At 37.7% G+C, this 23,096-nt stretch overlaps 2 protein-coding genes across 9 annotated transcripts in view; one reads left to right on the forward strand and one right to left on the reverse strand.

Moving 5' to 3' along the window:
• Window positions 1-3,929: 3,929 nt before the first annotated feature.
• Window positions 3,930-17,141, reverse strand: LOC111869357 (CDP-diacylglycerol--inositol 3-phosphatidyltransferase). 3 transcript variants are annotated; one of them, XM_023860826.2, is made up of 6 exons: window positions 17,092-17,141; window positions 13,632-13,729; window positions 12,343-12,477; window positions 8,803-8,956; window positions 5,823-5,986; window positions 3,930-4,461 (listed from the first exon to the last, which is right to left on the reverse strand). In XM_023860826.2, the coding sequence occupies exons 2-6, from the start codon at window positions 13,672-13,674 to the stop codon at window positions 4,304-4,306; spliced, it is 654 nt and encodes a 217-aa protein (XP_023716594.1). In that variant the 5' UTR covers window positions 13,675-13,729; window positions 17,092-17,141; the 3' UTR covers window positions 3,930-4,303. The 3 variants fall into 3 exon arrangements, with proteins under 3 accessions (XP_023716594.1, XP_023716592.1, XP_023716593.1); XM_023860824.2 differs by lacking the exon at window positions 17,092-17,141 and adding an exon at window positions 16,548-16,641; XM_023860825.2 differs by lacking the exon at window positions 17,092-17,141 and adding an exon at window positions 16,422-16,521.
• Window positions 17,092-23,096, forward strand: part of LOC111869353 (serine-rich adhesin for platelets) — an 82,356-nt gene continuing 76,351 nt past the window's right edge. For all 6 annotated transcript variants that reach the window (XM_023860811.1, XM_023860812.1, XM_023860814.1 and 3 more), the window contains exon 1: window positions 17,092-17,291. In XM_023860811.1, the coding sequence (XP_023716579.1) occupies window positions 17,133-17,291 (159 nt within the window). In that variant the 5' untranslated portion in view covers window positions 17,092-17,132. The remainder of the gene's footprint in view (window positions 17,292-23,096) is intronic.

Consider the following 23,096-nt stretch of genomic DNA (forward strand, 5'->3'; position numbering starts at 1 on the left):
AAATTTTTAGGTCAACACTTTGAACAAGACCATCACTACAGATGGCCGACCACCTCGCTCTTCATCGTGAACATTTGTTTGCCCATCTTTGAACATTCTGCACCACTGTCTTACAGTTCCTTCACTCACTACATTTTGGCTGTAAATTGTACATAATTCATAATGGATTTCCACAGCACTTGTATTTTTACCATGAAGAAACCAGATAAGAGCGCGAATTTCGCAGCTGGTGGGATTATCAGTCACAGGACGCATCATGACTCACTCTGCAGAGACAGGAACAAACACTAAATGACCAGTTATATGGTGGTTTACAAGGCAGTGAGTTATGTGATGCTACCTTGCATGAGCGAACTTTCCCCCACGCCTACATTAGTTGCCTAATATGAAGTGAAGTTACTTTCTGAATAGGCCACGTCATAACTCAAGCGGTTAGTCGCTGGCTTCCCACCGCGGTGGCCTGGGTTCAATCCCGAGTCTGGTCAAGTGGGATTTGTGGTGGACAAAGTTGCACTGGGGCAGGTTTCCTCCGAGTACTTCGGTTTCCCCTGCCAATCTTCATTCCACCAATCACCCTCACCTATCATCTGGGGTTGGTACAATAGGCCAGAAGCGGCCGCAGTACAAGGGACTTAGTCCCACCCCAGTAGCAATAAAAAAAATACTACTTTCTGAATAGCCCTCATACAATAACCAGAGGGAACTGTTTGAGTCCCTGGAGTTATTGCAATAAAGAATTGAAAATGGGTGGCCTCTTGTATTACATGGTAACCCCAATGAGCCATTGACCAATGGAAAAGATGGTTTCAGGCTGCAATTCAAGAAGGTGGGGGTCTAATTCAGCACTGATTCTGAAGAAAACACGTGACTGAATCATAAGTAAAAATGTCTGCTTCTAATATTGAAAGGGAAAATATTTGTCTGTGTAATCAACAAACTGAATTGAATAAATCCTTTGGTATACATTATATACCGTATTTACGCATGTATAGGCCGCACATTTTTTGCCAAAAATTCAAGAGGAAAACTGGGGTGCGGCTTATATTCGAAATATTTGAAATCACACTTTATTTAAAAAAAATTAACGTTGCCAAATTTCAGAATAATTTCTACTCCTGAAATAATATTCCAATTATTTTTTCTATAATTTCTGTCCGAAAATTGTGCTGCGGCCTATACATGCGTAAATACGGTATGTACTATACAAGAGATGAGTTTCATTCAGATCCATAAAGCTGTTCTTTTACCATTCTTTCAAGTATATATTTTGTGCTGCTTCATATGTATGGTATATCCAAGTCATGTAAAATATATAAATCCTGTGTTAATTCCTCTAACAATTATTACAAAAGAACATGTTAACTACTAATATGGAGGAACTGACTGAAATTGTTTACCTGTAATTTAGCATGTCATGTCATGGCATGTCACAAAATTAGTAGAAACAATTCTCGGTTGCTTTTGTCTCCCATAAGAGTTCCATTTAAAAATTGCTGTATGGCCCGTGTGTTTGCTGTTGTCACTGTGTTGGCAGAACTGTGCGTCTCATAATGAAAGTTACTGGACTGCTTACATGAATTGGTATCTTAATGGGTTAAGCATGATCATGTCCTTACCTGAATGCAGCTGTAGTGTGAATACACCATAAAGAGATAAAATTAGTGAATATCTTCTTTTGTTCAGAATATGATGTAATGTTTATACATTTGTTTATTACTTTCATATTACACAAGATATGCAGGTATATTAAATGCTAATTAATATAGACCAGGTTTTTAGACCTTGCCTCAGGATTACATGCGAGTAGAACTGAGTAGTAGTAATGGGGTGGTATTCACATCTGAAATGTGGGAGGGATGGTGATGCACTGTAAATTAAACCCCTGATACAACCCATATGCACCCTAAAATTCTTATCTCAGGGGACCTGGCCAGATCCACTGAGCATTTTATTGAGAATGGCGTGGTCTAAAAACATGGACAATGTATAAATTGAAACGGTTCACATAAATTACAGTATTTCATTATAAGGAAACAAGATAAGCATGCTATTTTCACCTTAACTGTTGATTCACAATTTATTTTCCCCCAAACATGAACCTTAATATAAATTTAATGTGATTTAAAACTCATAAGTATTTTTAGTACATTAAAGCTATATGAGTAAAATTTACACACCTACACAGTTGATTAATAATCATGTGCAGCAAGTCTTTACTATAGGTACAATGAAGTTTTTAGGTAATTATTCCTAATTTAAGGATTTTCATCATTTAGCATACATCTATGGTCCATGCAAAATCATTTGGTGCCTAGAACAGGCATCGTCACATTTCCTAAAATACTACTGACATATACAGATGTATGCATTAATGTGATGTAACAACTCAGTGGCACAGAAAAGATTTTCATTGTTATAAACTTCCCATGCATTGACCAGAGAATCAGTAAAAATGAGTATTGCTTGTATTTCAGTAATGCAGTGAAACTGTCATTTAATCTGTCTTGGAAAGCTGTAGATTTGAGCGACAAACTGAAAACAGTTTTAAGTGGAGGAAATTTAACACAGAATATTGACTTTGGATCATTGAAATTGAACATTAGATACAGGTAAACCTTAAATCTTGGAACATTATTTGTGGGTTTCACTGTATTTTTAAATTAATTAGAAGCTTGAACATTTGACTGCTCTCTATAATGGGGTGTCAAATGTATGTGCAAGAAAGGGACATAAAACAAGGACAGATACAAGCATATGAAGCATACACTATGTAATGTACAAAATGTATTGAACATATAAAGCATTACCATGTATGGTGGAAAATAAACTTACATATAGACTAGAAACATTTCTACTTGTAACAAGAAGCATGTTTTGTAAAGTTACACTTACTTAATGATATAATGACTGTCTTCACAGTTGTATAAATAGTTCAGTTATAATATAACTTGCATCACAGTGTGATAATTGGAATGTTTTACATCCTCCTCTAGAATGGATTGGCACAATTAGAATGTAGATAGCACAAAACAACAAAAAACCCATCAGAGATGGGTAAATTTCTGTCTTCAGACATACTGTTAACTTATGTTCAATGAATGATATGGGAATGGTTGAAAATGATGATGGATATTGTGATGACAGAGAAGGGAAATGAACTGACTGAAAGAAACCAGCTGTAGTGAGTTTTACATTTATGGACATAGCACTTGATAGTAGATGTTCACTAGAGGTAACTGGTGGATCTGCTGACCATGACTTTTTTAAGAATAACCCTTCTTCAATTGTTTTCCAGCCTCTAATTTCTTGTGACGCAGCAGATGCATAGCAGAGGCTCCATCTCTGGGCCAAGTTTTCTCTTCTCTTCTTGCATTCCTTCACCACCACAATATTCTACCCCTTTCCACCAGCCTTGATTGGTGAACAAGAAATTCACTTTAAACAAGCGCTCTTAATTTCAGTCACCTAATTGGTTTCACATTTTTCAAACTCGCATATAACAAGGAATACCTTGTACATTGTAAATGTTGTAGAATGTTCAGAGAATTCATCAAATATCAGCTGGGAATTGCTGAAGTTTAGATTATGACTCAAATATGTAACATAAATCCAGTCATATAAACGTTTCTTGTATTAGGTATCAGAGGGGCATGTGGTAGCATACTTGGTTGAGGCACTGTGCTATGAGCCAGAAGGTCGTGGGTTTGAGTCCTGGTGAGGTGGATTTTTTTCAGTTTACTTAATCCTTCCAGCTGCACTATGGCCCTGGGATTGACTCAGCCTCTAACAGAAATGAGTACCAGGAATCTTTCTGGGGGGTAAATGGCGGCCAGTGCACAAGGCTGACAACCTTACAGCTATCTGTGAGCCGACTGTCTAGGGAGCCTCAACATCTCACAACCCTATGGGCCTCCACGGCCTGTTACAGGGATACCTTTACCTTTTATTATATATCAGATTCTAAAACGTAATGAACATCGAGGGTACACAATCTGAGCAACTGATACAGTGTCATAAAATTACTGTACAGACTAATCATAAGTGACTCAATTTACTATGAAGAATATCTGTAGTTATGAAACTGAAGGTATCATTCATCCAGAAGCAGTATCAGATAAAAATCTGATAACATTTATATGGAGCTATGTTACTATTACATACTAAGCTCAAAAGTATTACTCAAGTAGTTATGATTATACTGAATTAGTGAAGTACAGAAATACGGTTGGTGATCTCTCAGTTTTCTCCAACATGTGGATCTGACCCCATAACAGCTTTCTAATCATAATTAAATATGACACTTTTATTGACTTTTGGAATGCATTGCCTCACGTTCCTTCACATCCACGATGCCAAGATTCTTACATGCAACATATCCATGTAGAAGAGAGATGAGTGACTTGACAATGGCCACTGGGGCAGAGATGTAACACACTGCTCGGAAAAGGCCCAGTCCAGCAACTGTTAACAAAACACATGCAACAGAAGAAGTGAGCGTAACTACAATAGTATTTCAGAGTTATCGTCAGTCTGCTTCTATAGGCAATTAGATGGTGCCACACACTTCTTATTGTCATAGTGTGTACATGCATGTGTAAATATTAGTGGCCATTGCATAGCGGCTCGTTCCGATCATAGTTTTTCATTTGTATCTAAGTTCGTCAACCACAGTATTTGTTTTCATACATCTGTAGTGTTTAATTTGTGTATATACAGGACCAGTCACTGGCTTCCACACCACGAGATCTACATTTCCTGCGGACAATGCTGTAATGGCTGTATAATCAGTTTTCTGTCTCCCAGATAATGATTGTGGTTTACCTTTTGCATGTTTTTAAATATAATTTTGAAATGTGTAATGCATAATTTAGTCTGTATTTGATATATAAAATGAAATTAATTATAATTAATTGCACTGGGGCAGATGGGGAAAGAAATATGTGATGCAAAACTGAAATGTTCATACTTCTGAAAGTGGTACAGAGGATCCACATAAATATGGCAATGTTGAGGGAACAAGAAGAGAAAAAGATATAATTGCATTATCAGTGTCTGCGGTATGCATAAATGAGTATCTCAGCACAAGCTGATGTAAGTATGGGAAAACAGAATCGGTTCGCTCCATCTTCATATGACCACAGAAAAACTGTCCCAAATACAATTAAATTCTACTTGACATTGATTTTCTTCTAAATAAAGGAGCATTTTCTGCTACTAAAAACATGCATTCTTTTGTACTCTGCTTTTCCTATATTTCTTCTATGTTAGTAGGACTTCAAACTGGGATAGTGATATAAAAAATGCTGATAGTTTCAGGAATCAAAAGGCACATACCCTTCTTAAAATGGGAGATTCATTTAATTATTCTTTATTGTTGCTAGTTACAGTTGTTAATAATGGACAATATGCACAAAGATCTTTAGCTACTTCAGAACCTAGAGCTGAGAAACGAAATTATAATTCATATGCTTGCTTAGCTATTTATTTGTATAATGCTGATCCTCATACAATTCTTGCAGCCCTATTACATAACATTTTGTTTTATTTTCATAATTTCTGCATCTATTCTGAGTCTGGAAGATGCACATCTTTTTAACTTCTATCACCACACAAAAATTCTGTGCCTTATGTTAAATGGTATTAGTATTGACTGTAAGGAATTAAAAAGTGTTAAGGTGTGATGGCTACATTGGCATGATTATACTAAATTTTCATAAAAGCTTCCTATTGGTTCACTGGGAGGAACAGACAGGCACACAGATGATTATACCATATGCCTATAGGCTACAAAGGTTTAAAATTTATGGTAGTAATAGACGTACCTGTAGGACCCTCTGTGAAATGCAGCAGGTACAGTGCTGCATAGAATGCTTCATTACCAGCACACATGAAGAACAGAACAGGTTTTGATGTGTAGTAGATGCGCATTATAGGATTCTCTGACAGGTCAATGAACTTGTGACTTGTCTTGCCCTGCAACAAGCTCCTGGAAATACAGATCAAAATATCATATTGGTGGCACATATTTTTGATGTGTCTGTAAGAATATTTTTGATAATAGCAGGGTCAGGATAATAATAAGACTCTGGTTTTATCATGTTTAAGTAGTTAACAGATGTGTTAATAATTCCCATACATAACTGGATTATATGTTTTTATTCAGTATGGCAGGGAAGTGGGAAATATTCATAGTATAAAATCAATAATACCAACTGCGTGGAACATTTCTTCTTGAGAAGTTTGCTGTTCCTTAACTAGTCGACAAATTCACTCCCTTTAAGAAACCTAAAGTTCAGTACCATGTTCACAATTGTGCACCATTGAACTCTATACTAAGACCAGTTGCATATGGAAAAAATGGATTCCAGAAATATAAGGTAGTTGTGGAACACTGAATAAGCACTCAGAATTACTGGTTTTTGGACTTGGTCCAGTAATTACGATGAGCTCTTCCTAAGGGACCCAACACATTAGGTGTTTCCTCCCTCACCTGAGGATGGAAATAGATCCAGTTTCTGAAACTTTGTGTTCTCTAGTTTTCAGAATATCAGATTATGGATAAAGATCCAAAACCCATTAATTCGGAGTGTTATACACCATTATCAGAACCCTTCAGAATCTACTGAATAAGCAGTTGTTAAGAATTGGCAAAATTTGTCTTACAGCATAGGGTTGAATGGAGGGACTGACAACCTCTGACCATAAGAAATTAGCATTTTATAAAATGTCACACAGGACCTCCAGCCATACTTGTAATATTATTTATTAAATAGTTAAGAAATCTATGCCAGCATATATGAGGGTCATACTGAAAGTCATGAGCAACAATTTTTTGTAAAGTAGCATGCTTTATTATTGACAAACCAAATACACCACCTCAATCTACAGACCTTTCTTTATATTTCCACATAATCGCCACTTCTTTGTACACATTTCTCCCAGTGTTCTGGGAGTTTGAAAATTCCCCTTCTGTAAATTTCCATTCCAACCATCCGAAGACACTGACGCACTGCCTTCTGAATTGCCTCCGTCGTCTCAAAACATTGTCCACGCAGCTGATCCTTCACAAATCCGAATTTGGTGAATTTCTGCAGCAGGGATTTCCTCTTTCACAAGAAATTCGATGACAGCACGCTGGCAAAATGACATATCATTGTCGGCCATTTTGTTAGGAGTGATACTGGTCACATGATGCAAGCTATTGACGTTACAAGACACTCGAGGTTAACACAACAGCTGATTCCACCTACTACTGTACTCTCTTTCGTTTGCTGTTCCCAGGTTGCATGCCAAAAAAAAAGTTGCTCATGACTTTTGGTACGACCTACGTATTATTAAAATGCAAATTGTTCACTTTCAAAAACATCTCACTTTCTGAAGAATTGTCTTCTGGGGTATAATGCCATGTAGTCCAGTGAAAGTCAGCCAGTGTTTCTGAGGAACATATCATCTTCATCTTCAGGGTTTAAGAGTAACCCAATGAAGAAACCAGCATGAAGCTCCTTTATTTTGATTTCTTGATTAACTTACTCTTCAATCCTGAACATGGATGTTGGCTGAGTTTCACTGGACTACATTATATGCCAGAAGACAGAAATCTACATAAATGCTGTGAGAACCTCACATCATACATTTCTTTCTGCTTGAATTGATAGCAGAATTTAAATTTGTAGCTCAATTACATTTTCTTGCATCTTTCTAAAATTGACACGAAGCCAGTCAACAGCTGACAAAGAAACAACATAAAATGTCCCCATACTCAGCATTCTGAAACCATTTACAACCTAAAATTTCCTAAACTATTCAGTTCTGATTGACACTAATTTGAACTCCCTGAGGTCCACAAACTTCCCTGTTGGATCCTGATAATATATTCATATTTCACATCCACAGAAGAGTTGGTCTGCTCCCCTAATGTGAGTTCTGAATATATCCTCTACTACTACTAGGTGGGCACTACCATACATTAAGAACACTGGCCTGTGTTTTACAGTTTCTTAATCATACAGACAGTCGGTACAACTCCTTGGACAGGGATCACACCATGCAAGGCTGCTACCTACACAGGACAACACAAACACAAAATAAATTCAGACAAATATCCATACTTTGAATGGGATTCGAACCCATGACCACAGTGTCTGAGTGGTGAAGAAAGGTCATATCTTAGACCATGCAGCCACTGTGATTGGACTGAATTATGTCCTTGTTTTCAGAATCATTGTAAAATATGTATATTTATGTACTCATCTCTGAAATTCATCCACAGTATGCAGTTTTTGTCTCATTTCCAGGTATTTAGTCACTTATCATAAATTGAATTTAATGTTGTGATGCAAATCCTGCTTACACTCTTCCAAGATATACAAATTCTGAATGAAAGCATAATATGATGTATAAAGAAAATACATAAAGACAAAATCGAATCAAAATTAAACTACAAATAATGTAAAAATTCAGTTCCAATTCATTATGATAACTGCACATTCTTTATATCTTAGCCAGTCTAATAAGTGGCGTGGCTGTAGAACACATAGCCAACTTATGTCCTATTTATTACAGAAAGCTACTCATTCTCCATATATAGAAATGTTGTTTCAATGTGAAATTTTAAGTTAAAATACATAAAGTGATTTCTCTTTTCATTCAGTCTGAATCACTTTAAGAAAAATTGTTTTCAATATACCTACAGAAATATTGTTATTGTTATATGTAATTGCACTTTGTGTCAGATAATGATGACCATTCAATGCTCTATGTGGAATCAAACAAATGTTTTATCAGTCAAAAAAATTATCTTACGTATGCAGATAAATCCAGTGACATGCAATGTCTATGGTCATGCTTAGTTGAAACAGGAACATATATTGTGGATAAAAGTAGCTCAGGGTCACCAGAAGACACATGGTACCACATCGATCTGTCAGCTGGTCCAACATTGCACCAAACTTGGTACCTGAAGATCAATGAGACCACAGGATTTAACACTTCAGTGAGGAAATTTAATTCTCAATTATTTTCAGTCTGCAGTAGTATTTTCAAATACTTTGTACATTATTACTTAAACTTCAGTCAAATCAATTATTCCTTCTTGGAATAATATCGGAATTCTCTAAAACTTTGGCTATTTTTCCATACAGTACACAACAGAATGCTTTAATACGTAGGGAAGTCAATAATTATCCGCAATGTAGCTATAAATTTTATTTCGATACAAATAGAAAACTTATATTAGCATCATTTTTCAACATAGTCCCCTTGCTTTTCAACGCACTTGGTCCATCATCGCACAAGCTTCCTGATGCCCTCAGAAAAGAAGGTTTTCAGCTGAGCAGTGAGCCACGCATGCACCGCTTCCTTCACTTCTTGGTCCGAGGTGAATCAACGGCCCCTTAATGCCTCTTTGAGTGGACCAAACAAGTGGTAGTCAGAAGGGGAGAGATCAGGACTATACGGAGGATGAGCCATTACATCAAACTTGAGTTTCCGGAGGGTTTCAGCAGTATGGGCAGCAGTATGTGGACGGGCATTGTTGTGCAACAACACAACAACTTTCGACAGTAGTCCTTGGCGTTTGCTTTGAATTGCAGGCTTTAGCCTGTCAGTAAGCATCTCACTGTAACGAGCACTGTTTATTGTTGTGCCCCTCTCCTGATAATGTTCCAGTACTGGGCCTTTTGAGTGCCAAAAAACTGTAAGCATCAGTTTTCCTGCGGATGGTTGGCTTTTGAACTTTTTCTTGCTGGGCGATTGTGGATGTTTCCATTCCATACTCTGCAGTTTACTCTCCGGCTCGCAATGATGGATCCATGTTTCGTCACCAGTGATGACTCTGTCTAAGGACATCACATTTGTTACCATAGCGACCCAAATGTTGTTGGCAGATGTCCAAGTGTGTTTGTTTGTACAACACTGAGTTGTTTTGGAACTCATCTTGCACAGACTTTATGAAACCCAAGTCTGTTGTGGATGATTTCGTAGGCAGAACCATGACTAATTTGCAGACGATTTGCCACTTCATCAATAGTCACTCGTCTGTCTAACAGAACCATGTCACATGCATGCTCAGTGTTGTCCTCATTTGTGGCCGTGGAAGGTCGTCTGGCTCCTTCCTCATGTGTAACACTTGTGCGACCATTTTTTTATTTTTCAATCCATTCGTAGACACTCCGTTGCAGCAAAACACTGTTCCCGTATTGTGCGGAAAGTCTTTGATGGATTGTGGCCCCTGATACACCTTCCGACCACAAAAACCAGATCACTGAACGTTGCTCTTCTTTGGTGCAAACAGAAAGTGGAGCACCCATGATTAACGGCAAGGCAGCGATGATGGAACTGACCTAGCAACATCAAACCTGCGCAGAAATAATGACAAGGAAACCATGCATGGCGATGCTGCGCAAAACGACAGTGCTGCCAACAGAAACACAAATACAACTGTATTGCGGATAATTAGTGACTTCCCCTCGTACAAATTCGTAATAAGTAAACAAAGAATATGCAATGATATTTTTAAGAAATTAAATCTTAAATAAATTTGTTGGAAATTAACATTATTTCAGCCATGGAAGTTGAGATAAAAAAATATAATACATCAATCAAAAAACGGTTAGGTTATGATGAAATAATTAGTACAATTGTGAAAACCTGTTCATCTTCAATCAGTGTTCCTTTAAGTCATCTTTGTAATCACTCAGTACAGATATTTTTCCTAACTGGCTTAAAATCTCAATAGTGAAACCAATATATAAAGAAGGAGATAAGTTTTGCATGACCGACTATGCACCTGTTTCTCTGTTAACCAGGAAGTTATGTGTATTTATGTGTAACAGGTTAAATCATCTCACCCATACTAACAACATTTCTGTCCCAGCAAAATTTGGCCTCAGGAAGGGCATATTCACTGAAAAATCAATATTCATGTTAACTGACTATTTAAAGCCATTAACCAAAGAGTGCATATAATTATGGAGTCATTTTTGGGCATAACTCACCTGACAGTAAAAGGATATTTGCTTTACAAAAAAATATCATTAGAATTATGGTTTGTGCCAAATGTACTATTTCATGTCAAAGTATATTTAAGAGATCAGAGATTCTTCCTGTTCCATGTAAATATACAGTGTCAATACAAGAAACAAGGCCAACTGTAAATATTACTTGTTCCCAGAAAAGTGCAGTTTATAATGTTATGGCTTATTCTGTATTCTGTTGTTACCTTGCAAATTCTGGATTTAAGGAATATAAATCTATATATACTTATATATACATAAATGCCAGTAAATATTTTACAGCTGTCTCTGCTCAAAGAAAAGGGAAGTGTTTTTTCTTGTCATACATAAGTTCAGACCACATTTTTATAAACTGTAGCTACTAGCTTCAAAGCTAGAGGTGCACATAAGGTCCAGAACAGACTGGTGGCCTACATAGTCAGGGAATTGTATTACATCATGTCTTACAACTACTGTAAAGCAGGACGTACAACGAAATTCTTACTTCTAAAATGTTATTCCCTTAAGAGCACATATCTGCCATAGTGACCACTTGTCATTTATATGTGAGATATGTAATTTTATGACTATAATATAGAGTGGATTATTTACTATGTCTCATGTATGACTGCATCTGAAGAGAAATGTAAGAATTAATGATGAGCAGAATATATGTAATTATTATAGCTTAACACATAAAAACTCAGAAGGCACTAAATGTCAGCTATTCTGCTTGCCTTGATTCAGATTTTCTTTGGTGGGGGGTGGGGTACTTCTCTGGATGAATGCAGAGACAGTATCCTCAAGTAGGTCACAACTGCCTCTGTACTTAACATTCCCACCTCATAACTCGTAGTACGTGGGTTCAAATACCCGGCGGAGGTCGCCGAATTTTTAAGGGAGGAAAAATTCAGGGAACAAGTCCTCCAGGAGGGACTTTAAGCCATGGGTCCCATGTCGTAGCTTTACGGCACGTAAAAGAACCTCATATCTCCAAAGGAGGTCACTGAGCCAAATTAACGGACGTTTCCCGCCCAACAGCAGTCTCTAATACCTCTGGTAGATGAGGGAAGCATTATATACCTCTCAGCTAGTAGAACCAGTCTCGCTGGCTGGGTGGGACTGATGGTAAGCACCAGTACCAGTAGGATATAGAGACTGGTAGAAATCATAGAGGGAAGCACAATGGACCAATACAGGTCTCAGTGCATGGGGAAATCCACCCTCTCCAATAACTAACTAACTACTCTTCATAATCACCTTTGTTTGTTATTCTGTGCTGTATAAACTACAAATATGAAACAGTATCATTAAATAGACTAAGAATCTGTCACATAGAAAGTAAATTTACTTTGATTGAAGTAACGAGCTGCGTGACCATCAAATGCATCAAGCAAGCTGCTGATGAAGTAGCACCAACATGATACTACATAATTTGTTGGCATATAATAGAATGACACAACTGCCAGCACAATCCTGCCATAACCTGAAAAAATAAACCATTCCTATTATATTCTGTTTTTCCCAGATATAATAAGCTACTCTTAGTCCTAGATATTTTGAATGAAAAGTCCTTTCATAGAGTACAAGTAATGTGTGTTGAAAAAAGAAAGCATTTATGAAACTTTCAAGCCTTTAAGAGCAGTTCCTTATTCATCCCTGCATGCAAGACAATTTTCATATAACGACATGCTGTGCTATTTATTGATTACAGGCTCACCCCTCTGCCATGATGGGAGGAGGTTAAATGTTTCTCAGTGTGGAAATACAGACTTGAAGACTAAAATTGTCACCTGAGTACTGGAGTGAACTATGTTCATCAACACCACTTTTGGGGTTAAATGTGATTAGAACAAAACACATTCTGCTATACTTGCAAGTAAAGTAAACCTATGGAAGCATGTAGAGATAGTGCAACACAATATGGGGAATTAGGATCGTGCATGATCTCATTTCACCCAAAAGTGGTGAGAAAACACTCCAATATTCAGGCAATGCAATGTCTATGCACTCCTCTAAGGTTCTGTGAACTATGGGAAAACTGTGTTTTGGAAAATTTGGAAGACAATTTATCTATATACTGTATTGTATTTTAACAAAATATACACAATAAATACAGAAGTATGTTACTGAATTAACTTCTCCAATAGTAGAGAGTTAACAAGAAGTTCTGGAGAAGATGAGTTCTTGAAAAAGTAGTAGTATGCATAAAGAAATATGCTTGATACAGCTGGCCAGTTCAGGGCTTCTCTATCAGAACAGTGGCAGAATGAACCTTGTACAAGAGTCTTATCTTCCAGGATATAACGCTGTGTAGTCAATTGGAAGTCGACTGACATTTTGGTAGCTATGCTTGCTGCCTGCTTAATGCTGGTTTCTTCTTTGGCTTATTCCTTGACCCTGACAATGGAGGTGACATGTTGCCCTGCAACATCAGTTGACTTTCTATGATCTACATGGTGTTGTATGCCGGAAGATAGAACTGTTCATAACAACCACTGTGAGAAACTCAAATCCTACATTGTGTATGAAAACTGCAGAAAAATTGTTACAGAAATTTGTGATTGCCAAGGATCGGCCATATTACTTTCAAATTACTGTGGTCACTAATGTAACGTACAAACAACATGAAAGACATACCTATTATATTTGGTACAAAAAGGAAAATATTTTCTGCAGTCATGGTGATAACTCAGTTTACTTAGAGACTTATCTGTGTAACGGGTAATCCAAGTAATCTGTAAATAGGACAGACAAGAACCAAATCAATATTGTAACCACCATACATACACTCACAGCACTATGTTAACCTAGGGACAACAGACTGATTACTTTCTCCCTAATCTTCTTTGATTACACACACTTCATACATCTTCAAACTGCTTGATCTTATCATGTAACTGAAGAGTTCTATCCTTTGGGATATAACACTGTGTAGTCCACTGAAAGTCAACAAAAGTTTCAAAGGAACATGTCACCTCCATCTTCAGCGTCGAAGAATAAGCCAAGCAAGAAATCATTATGAAGCAGGTAGCAAGTAGAGCAACATGTTCCTCCAAACATTGGTTGCCTTTCAGCAGACCATATGGCATTACATCCTAGAAAACAGAACGCTTCATAACTAGCACTGTAAGAACCACAAGTCCTTCTCAGCTAACCTTAAGCATTCTCTGGCACAATATGCATAAAATTAACAAGTAACAGGGCAGTTATTTATATCTGTGTGTGTGTTCATTTGCATGTTTAATCTCCAGTAAGCTTCACCAGACTACACAGCATTATGGCACCTGCAGGAGAAGGGAGGCATGTCAGGCATCTCTCCCCTCCCCAAAACATTAAGAAAAAATTAAAACTGATAAGAATGAATTATAAAACCAAAAGTAATACCAGAATTTAAAATACGAGGGTCGTACTGAAAGTCATGAGCAACAATTTTTTGTAAAGTAACATGCTTTATTATTGACAAACCAAATACACCACCTCAATCTACACACCTTTCTTTATTTTTCCACATAATCGCCACTTCTTTGTACACATTTCTCGCAGTGTTCTGGGAGTTTGAAAATTCCCCTTCTGTAAAATTCCGTTCCAGCCATCCGAAGACACTGACGCACTGCTTTCTGAATTGCCTCCCTTGTCTCAAAACGTTGTCCACACAGCTGATCCTTCACATATCCGAAAAGATGGTAGTCAGAGGGTATAGGAGGGGTGTGGAAGAACTTCCCACCCCATCTTTGCAACTATTTTCAATGTGAGGTGAGCGGCATGGGGGTGAGCGTTGTCATGCAGGATGATGATGTTTCGTCCCGGACGTTTATTGTGCAATGCACGACGGAGCTTGTGCAGCGTCTGGACATAACGAGCAGCACTGATGGTTTGCCCAGGTTCCAGGAATTCGGCCAGAATAAACCCCTCTGCATCCCAGAAGACTGTGCCCATCACCTTCGCAGCTGATGGCACTGTCTTTGCCATCTTTTTTGATGGAGAATGCAAATGGTGCCATTCCATACTCTGCCGCTTCGTTTCAGGCTCGAAATGGTGAAACCAGCTTTTGTCACCTGTCACAATACAGAGCAAAAAATCATCGCCTTCATGTCAATATTTCTGCAGCAGTTCTGTGGTGATGGCTTTTCGCTGACCTTTGTGGTCTACGGTCAATAACCATGGGACCCAACGAGCACAAACTTCCCTATAGCCCAAGCTTTTAATCACTGTGCCCTATTCCAAGTTTTCAGGCTATTGTGTCCACAGTCACACGCCTGTCATCTTGAATGATCTCATCCACTCTTTCCTTGTTGAATTCAGTTGAGGCTGTTTGAGGACGACCGCTCCGAGGCTCATCTTCGATGCTGGTGTTCCCATCTTTAAAATGTTTCACCCATCTTCGAACACTGCTCACACCCATGCACACGCTTCCATAAGCATGCTGAAGTCTCTGGTGAATTTCTGCAGCAGGGATTTCCTCTTTCACAAGAAATTCGATGACAGCACGCTGGCAAAATTCACTTTTATATACGAGTATACCTAAACCACCATACTCCAAACATGACTTTTAACAATCTAGGCATGCTTAATGAAGAAAATGGAAAATTCATGTACATACAGCTTGTCTTTGATGAATTGTACTTGCATACTTCTTCATATATGATAGGCAAGTTAAACTTGAGCCTCACACTATAAGGATTCTCAAAAAATATATATAAAATATGTTCCTATTTTTACAAATTTAAATTCATTATAATTCACAACACTACAAGTGGCTTGTCTAACACTGCTGCTATGATGTATCTTGTGATATTCTCCTACGTTAAAATGTCGTTGCAACTTCTTGGAACAGTGTTGTTTTAAATTACTTAAAATAAGGCATTCTACTTAAAACATATTTCACTGTGAAAAACTTGAATTATTACAGTGTTAAAAAGTGTTGTATATTATTATACACTAGAAAACTTGATGTTATGGCTGGTTACATAATCAGTATTTGCTTGTGTTTAAAACACAGTTACAGAAACTGATGAAGCAACAAACAAATAACTGGTAACAATCCATTTCCATTGCAGAGAACCATTGAAAACTGCAGCCTCAAGATAACTTTAAGTATCTACAAGGAAAACCAAAAGGGTTACAATAGTAATGCAGGAAACACAAAACTACAATTTCAGCAAATGAGAGAGGTTGTAGTAATGGCACAAGATCCATAATGGATAACAAAGCACTGAAATATGTTAGTATTTATGGAGAGATGTATATTCACTGTGCACTATGTCCCTTTTGGTTCATGGCGCGCGCACGCGTGTGCGTGCGTGCGTGTGTGTGTGTGTGTGTGTGTGGAGTGGGGGAAATTGCAAAGCCAATACCAGGCTCCTTATTGCGGTCCACAAGTTGCGAGCCTACTCCTAACTTGAGTGTCAAGAGATGGCGTTATCAAACCTTCTGTTATCGATATTTTATTTTCCTCTTGAGATAAATCAGCACTATTGATTTATAATATTTGTAATTTACTAACTGAAACTGAGCCACTACAAGCTTTTCTTATCCACTGATCCAAGTACGAACCTTTTCAAAACGGCATTAAGTTTTCGCAGGTACCAATTTTCAATGCTTTAAGCCAACCTCTAAAATCCTCTATAAGCTCTATAAGCAGCCTACACCATGGATTACTAAGTTCGGATTTGGTATATATCGATATAATTATCGAGTTGGTAGATATCATTGTTCCGTTCTATTGATCAACTATTTGAGTCAGTAAATTTGTAATAAAATCAGAATTATTGTAAATAACTTTAATGCTCATGTTAAGTTATGGATTTATAACTTAAAAATATCTTTTCATTTTGCAGGAAATGTTGTAGAATGGAGTGTGGATTTCACTTATCGATGTTTTACATCAATGAAGTATCGAAAGCATAAACTAATCGATTTCCTATGTCGATTGTTCTGAATAATTTTTTTTGTTGTGTCGTTTGAGTCAGATCACGAACGGTACAATGCTTATAAGTATAATGATGTTTTAAATTATTAATAGTGTAATATGAATGCTTCGTGTGTTTCACAGAATTTGCGTAATAATTGCACGCATGCGTAAGGGAGTGTGTTTTACCTGTAGCCAATCAGCAGACTCAGGACCCCCTGACATTCAAGATGGCACCATGGCCTGAACAAGGCAACGAACCCAAGGCACCTGATAAATCGTGTAGTAAAGGTGGCGACAGCAGTTTATCGGACTCAGCGAAAGTTATCTCAGGGACAACGGAGGACGTTGAAGCGACTGACACTGCAAATAAAACCGACTACAAACAGGTATTGGTATGGAATTTATTATCAGACGTACTTTCTTGCACATTTTAGGAAATGGATTTTGCAGTCTGTCACAGTTTGCTCTTTTAAGTAGATTTAAGTAGTGTTTTTCGTTTTGAAGTTTGAACCTCAAAAGTTTAAAGAGTTCCAAAGTTATTCATTTCAGATAGTCCGTTTTAAGGCAGATCGTAATAGTTCTAATTTACTTCGGAGAGTCGTTCAGTTAGTACTGTGTTAACATCTTTATCGGCTTTAGAAACAAGGCACTTGTGAAGTGGGAGTATTTCAGATGTGAATGAAGCTCTTAAAAAGGAATTTATATTTTTCTGTAATGTTAGTGGGTTCTGATATGACTGGTGCAAGTTCTCAGGTTTAGAAGTGAAGATGCTCAGTTTCTGTGTCAGTTAACCTTTTGAAACCCAGTGATTGAGTATGTACAGCCTTTTTTAGCGTATCAAAACTGTATACTGCCCACACATTATGTGTGCATTTCATATGGTCCACACAGTAAATGGCATTTGTTTCCCTAAACAGTGTTAAGTAGATCTTTGTAGTGGAGATGTAATGTGTTTCATGTGAGGTGTATTCTGAATTTGTATATATTAATTAGAAGACATTCAGGCTTTAATGGGTTAATGGCTAAAGTTATTCAGCTTTCTTTATTGTTGGTAAATATATTTTGTGCATGTTCATGTTACTTATAAGGAGAGAGTTATTTCTGTACTAATATGAATTTTCATATTTACCTCCAGGTGTAGGTTTCTTTTGAACTTTTCAGTAGTCATCATTGCTCGTCATGTGCAGGCCTTTGTTAAAGTAATGGAATTTTCCTGATGCATGTGATTCATATATTAAGATCATAGTCTTAAAGAGTTTAAATAATGCATAGGTAATTGTAGTTTTCTTCTCATGTAACTCTTTTGGCCTAATTTCAATTTCTTAATAATACGAGTTTGTGAGATTCTAGCAGATTTGCTTACAGTCTGTTCTGGCACTAAATGACATGCCTTGGCTCCTTTCACCCTTCTTTTCCATTGGTTGTTTCAGATGTGTGAATTATGTCTCAAAGTATGAAATTGTTGTAACCCAAATATACATTGATACTTTTACATACAGAACATCCACAAACATTCAGAATTACTGGGTTTTTGAACTTTTTCCTTTGTCCAGTATGCTAGAGACTAGAAACATGGTGTTTTGGAAACCAGATCTGTTTCTGTCCTCAGGTGAGGTGGGAAGGCACCTACTCAGTTGGGTCCCTTGGAAAGAGCTAACTTCAATTACTGGACCTTGATCTAGGATCCACTTGATCCACTGGATCTGGTTCCATCCTAAGGTGAGCAGGGAAAATATCAACTCAGTTGGGTCCTTTAGAAAGAGCTAACATCGATCACTGGACCTTGATCCAGGATCCACTGGATCAAGGTCAAGTAATCAAGGTTAGCTCTTTCTAAGGGACCCAACTGAGTAGGTGTCTTTCCCCCTCACTTGAGGATAAAAACAGATCTAGTTTCTGAAACGTCATGTTTTCTAGTCTCTAGAATACCGGACTATGGCAAAGGTCCAAAAACTGAGTAATTCTGAGTGTTATACACTAACGTCAGAACTCTCTAGAATCTACTTACTCACAAATATATTTTGATACTGGTTTGTTTCACATTTTGAAATAAATATATTGCCATGATATAAATGGTTCTACTTGGTGTCATAGGGGGAATAATTGTAGTGCCCATTTTATAAAGGATTTTGGGAAGAAGCTTTTATATGAACTTAAAGTGACATAGAGAGACTTGAAAGGATTCTGACGATGGTGTATACACTACTTCTTTTGGTTTATTTTGGACTTTATTTAAAGTGACATGTTCTTACTTATCTTGGAAATTCTTACTTTGTGTGTAAAACATATGTAATGCTTAAAGATAACACACAAATTACACTTGTCAGTCATCAGTTCACAATGTTAATATGAAGTGTCATAATTAGCAGAGACTTCTTATTAAATCTAACTAATTAGGAAGGTCCAGGGAAACCAGGTGGGACTGAAATTAAACGGGACACATCAGCTGATGGTCTACACCAATGATGTGAATCTACTGGGTGATAATGTAGATACCATAGAGAAAAACGCACAAACTTTAATGGACGCAAGTAAAGAGGTTGGTCTAGAAGTAAACACAGAGAAAACTAAATATATGTTACTGTCTCATCACCAGAATGCAGGGAAAAATCATGACATAAAGATAGGAAACAGATGTTTTGAAAATGTGGCACAGTTCAGATATTTGGGAACAACGATAACAGATTAAAACCTGATTCAGGAGGAAATTAAGAGGTGATTGAACTCGGGTAATGCTTGCTACCATTCAGTCCAGAACCTTTTGTCTTCTCGTCCATTGTCCAAAAACATAAAAATTAGAATATACGAAACTATAACTTTGCCTGTGGTTCTGTATGGGTGTGAAACTTGGTCTATGACATTAAGGGAGGAACATAGACTGAGGGTGTTTGACAACAGGGTGTTGAGGAGAATATTAGGACCAAAGAGAGATGAAGTGACAGGAGGTTGGAGAAAACTGCATAATGAGGAGCTTCATAACTTGTACTCTTCTCCAAGTATAATTAGAATGATCAAGTCAAGGAGGATGAGGTAGGCAGGTCATGTAGCACGGATGGGGAGACGAATGTGTATAGGATTGTGGGAACATCCTACATTATCACGTTGGGGTCACCAATGTGGGGCTCTTAATGTAGTTTTTGTTATTACTCCGATGACAACCCACTTCTTCGGAACAGTTTGTTGGCCCTGAAAAGGACCGTGGTTGCTGAGATGCTTGATCGGAGAGGTAGCATGGTGCGCGCCGGTAAGGAGAGAGGCTAGTTGCGGTGAGTGGCCTGGCCGCAGTGCTGCCGCGTGGGGCAGAAATTGCCTGTCGATGTTCAGCATGCCAAGGAAACGGCGGAGCTGACTGGCGGTTTTGGGAGGTTGACATTCCTGGAGGTGAGTCACTCGTTCTTCCAGGAATGGCAACCTCCAGAAGGAAAGAGACCACAGGGAAGACCAAGGCATAAATGGGTGGACAATATTAGAATGGATCTTAGAGAGACAGGATGGGATGGTATTGATTGGATAGATATGGCTCACGATAGGGACCAGTGGAGGGCTCCTGTGAACACGGTAATGAACCTTCGGGTTCCATAAAATGCTGGGAAATTCTTGAGTAGCTGCAGAATTGGCGGCTCCTCCAGAAGGGATCAGCTCCATGAGTAAGTAAGTAAGTAAGTAAGTAAGTACATGTAGAGATGACGGTAATTACTGGTTTTTCTCTTCTCTTTGCCTTCAGATTCTTAGCTGTGTAGTCATTGAATTAGTGATTTTGTCTGTATTGCTCCTTCCTGTTATCTTGCCCACTGCTAGTGTTATGCTTTTCGTATACCAGCTGCACAGTTACTTTTCTAATAATTCAGTATCATTAAAAAATATCCATGGCTCCTATTCAAGGAGGCCCTTAGAATGATAGAAGTAAATACGGTGTATTGAATGTGTACTATAGGCTTATTTATAGGTATATAGATATATTACATAGATTTTAGTAAAGCTAGATGTGAAACACATCAGAATACAAGACATCGCATTCAGAGAATACCTAAAGACACAACACTGATATTTTATTGCCCCTTTAGGAGACCATAACCTGGAAACACTCCTTCAAGTGTTGACTTTAGTAACTGAATAGATTTTAAACATGACACACTGGAAGGTAATTTGCATTGTTAACACAAGAAATGTAAATACAGAAATCAGAACAGTTAGGTGACTGTTATGCAACAGCCTGGCATTTTAATAGTTGTTTGCCTGTTTATTAAATAAGTTGTTCTCAGAGTAGAGGTTGTATAACAGTGAGTGGTAAACCGATTACAAATTATGAAATGTGAAGAAGGTGGAAAGAAGTGGTTTTGACCCATTTTGAAATATACTGACAGTAGCCTGAAGGGGCTGAGGAAAACTAAGAAATCCTTAGTAGTAAGATGTTTTCAGAAGGATATTACTTTGTAATGGTATTGATAGGAATGTCATGGAATGGTCAGTTACGAAGGACCATACAGGAGTCTGTCCAGATACACAGTTTGGCTTTCATGTCATTATGTAAACATTCAAAGGAGCAGTAGCATCAAAATACATGAAGATGGCAGTACATCCATGATATTTAACCCCCTGTATCAGGATCGTTCTTTAGAAGCTGATAATTGGTCATCTGGTCAGTAAATACCTGACTTCTGTGAAGTCTAAATGTTCATTAATGTGTTCACAATAAATAGTTTACCCTTCCTGTCACTCTTGAAACATGAGAGGATAATGTAATAGAAATATTATGCATATATGCATATCGCAAGACATCCACGATAATTAGCTCCATGAACCATGGTCTTTCTTGAGAAGATGATAGTTGCTCAGCTGGCCATGAAATTCTTCTTTTAATGTCCCCTGAAAATGCATTTACTGAGTTTGCTGGAGCTCACATCCAAGTCAAAGCTGAGATGAACATTTCTGCTTTTTTCTTTTATCAGAATCATTTAGTGCTTAGAGTATTGCTAGAGAGATGGATTCACATGATAGTTGCTGCAGTGTTTTGTTCTTACTGCAATGAGAAAATCTGATTTTATTCAGGCATGTTGTGGAAAAGGGGATAAATCTGAGAACCTCCACATTCTGAATGTAAGTGCCCATGAAGTAGACTTCCACAGAAATGAAGGAAGAGGCTTCAATTTAACTTTCACTTCACACGGAATCTGTAATAGGATAACCAGACTCTCAGTACTTTCTTTTTGAATGATGCTGTGTAGAATGGTGGATAGGTATAAAGATTTTGGAGTGATCTGTTGCCTTTGTCTTCAGGATAGAAGAATGAGTGAGTGGGGAGGGAAGTGGTACATGGCATAGGGAAGGGAGGACTGGCTTTATGAATGAGTAAATGAATGGGAATTGGTAGCCCTTAAAAATCTATTTTGCTAATGTGTACAAAAAGAAGGAAGGGAAGGATGGTGGGGGAAAGAGTTTACAGATAAATAAAAAAGTTTAGGAGGGTGGAAAGGAAAGGAGGAGAATGGAGGTCCAAAAATGGCAGGAGGTTGAGAAGGATAGGAGGAAGAGGGGGACCCTGTTCCTAGAAAGGGCCAGGTTAGAGAGACCAAGTTGTGACATGATTTTAGAAAGAGGCTTCTCTGTTTCCTCAGGGAGTAGGCAAGAAACTTCTGTAATTTATTGAGGGATAGACTTTCCTCCCTATTCATGATGTTGAGATACTCAGTCTCTGTTTCCTGATAGAACCCATTCATCTGGATTTGGTGGAGAATATACTAGCGTGTTGAAGCTGGTTGTGACGGTCCAGATTAATGCTTTGTTGCACCATAGCAGACTTACCTGAATTAGATAGACAGATATTAGATACTTCTGTTTTATCCAAGTTATAGTAGAATGTCTGGTGTGTTCAATGTAAATCCACCCCCCAACACATACACACACAAGGGATGCTGAACATGCCCATTGCCATCAAGCCTAGATCATCCTTTTCATAATTTTTCACTGGCCTGTAATTTGGCCTCAAGGTAGCCTGCTGAAAAAAAAAACAACTCTTTATTAAGACCATCACAACACAACAATACAGAGTTCAAGGCTAAATTAGCTATGCTACATGTTTCGACTATTCGTAGCCATCATCAGGCAAATACACGATCATCATGTTTACATGCTAGTGAACTGCAATTGCATAGTAAGTCTGGATACTATTATTATTATTATTATTATTATTA

The sequence above is a fragment of the Cryptotermes secundus genome, unplaced genomic scaffold, assembly GCF_002891405.2.
Source record: "Cryptotermes secundus unplaced genomic scaffold, Csec_1.0 scaffold584, whole genome shotgun sequence".
Classification (NCBI taxonomy): Eukaryota; Metazoa; Arthropoda; class Insecta; order Blattodea; family Kalotermitidae; genus Cryptotermes; species Cryptotermes secundus.

What these genes read in the sequence shown, in the direction of transcription:
- LOC111869357 (XM_023860826.2), bottom strand. Translation starts at nt 13,674, where the DNA reads ATGACTGCAGAAAATATTTTCCTTTTTGTACCAAATATAATAG. An exon ending in TTTTGTACCAAATATAATAG is followed by an intron (nt 12,478 to 13,631) that starts GTATGTCTTTCA and finishes TTATTTTTTCAG; the next exon opens with GTTATGGCAGGATTGTGCTG. An exon ending in AGCTCGTTACTTCAATCAAA is followed by an intron (nt 8,957 to 12,342) that starts GTAAATTTACTT and finishes ATTGATCTTCAG; the next exon opens with GTACCAAGTTTGGTGCAATG.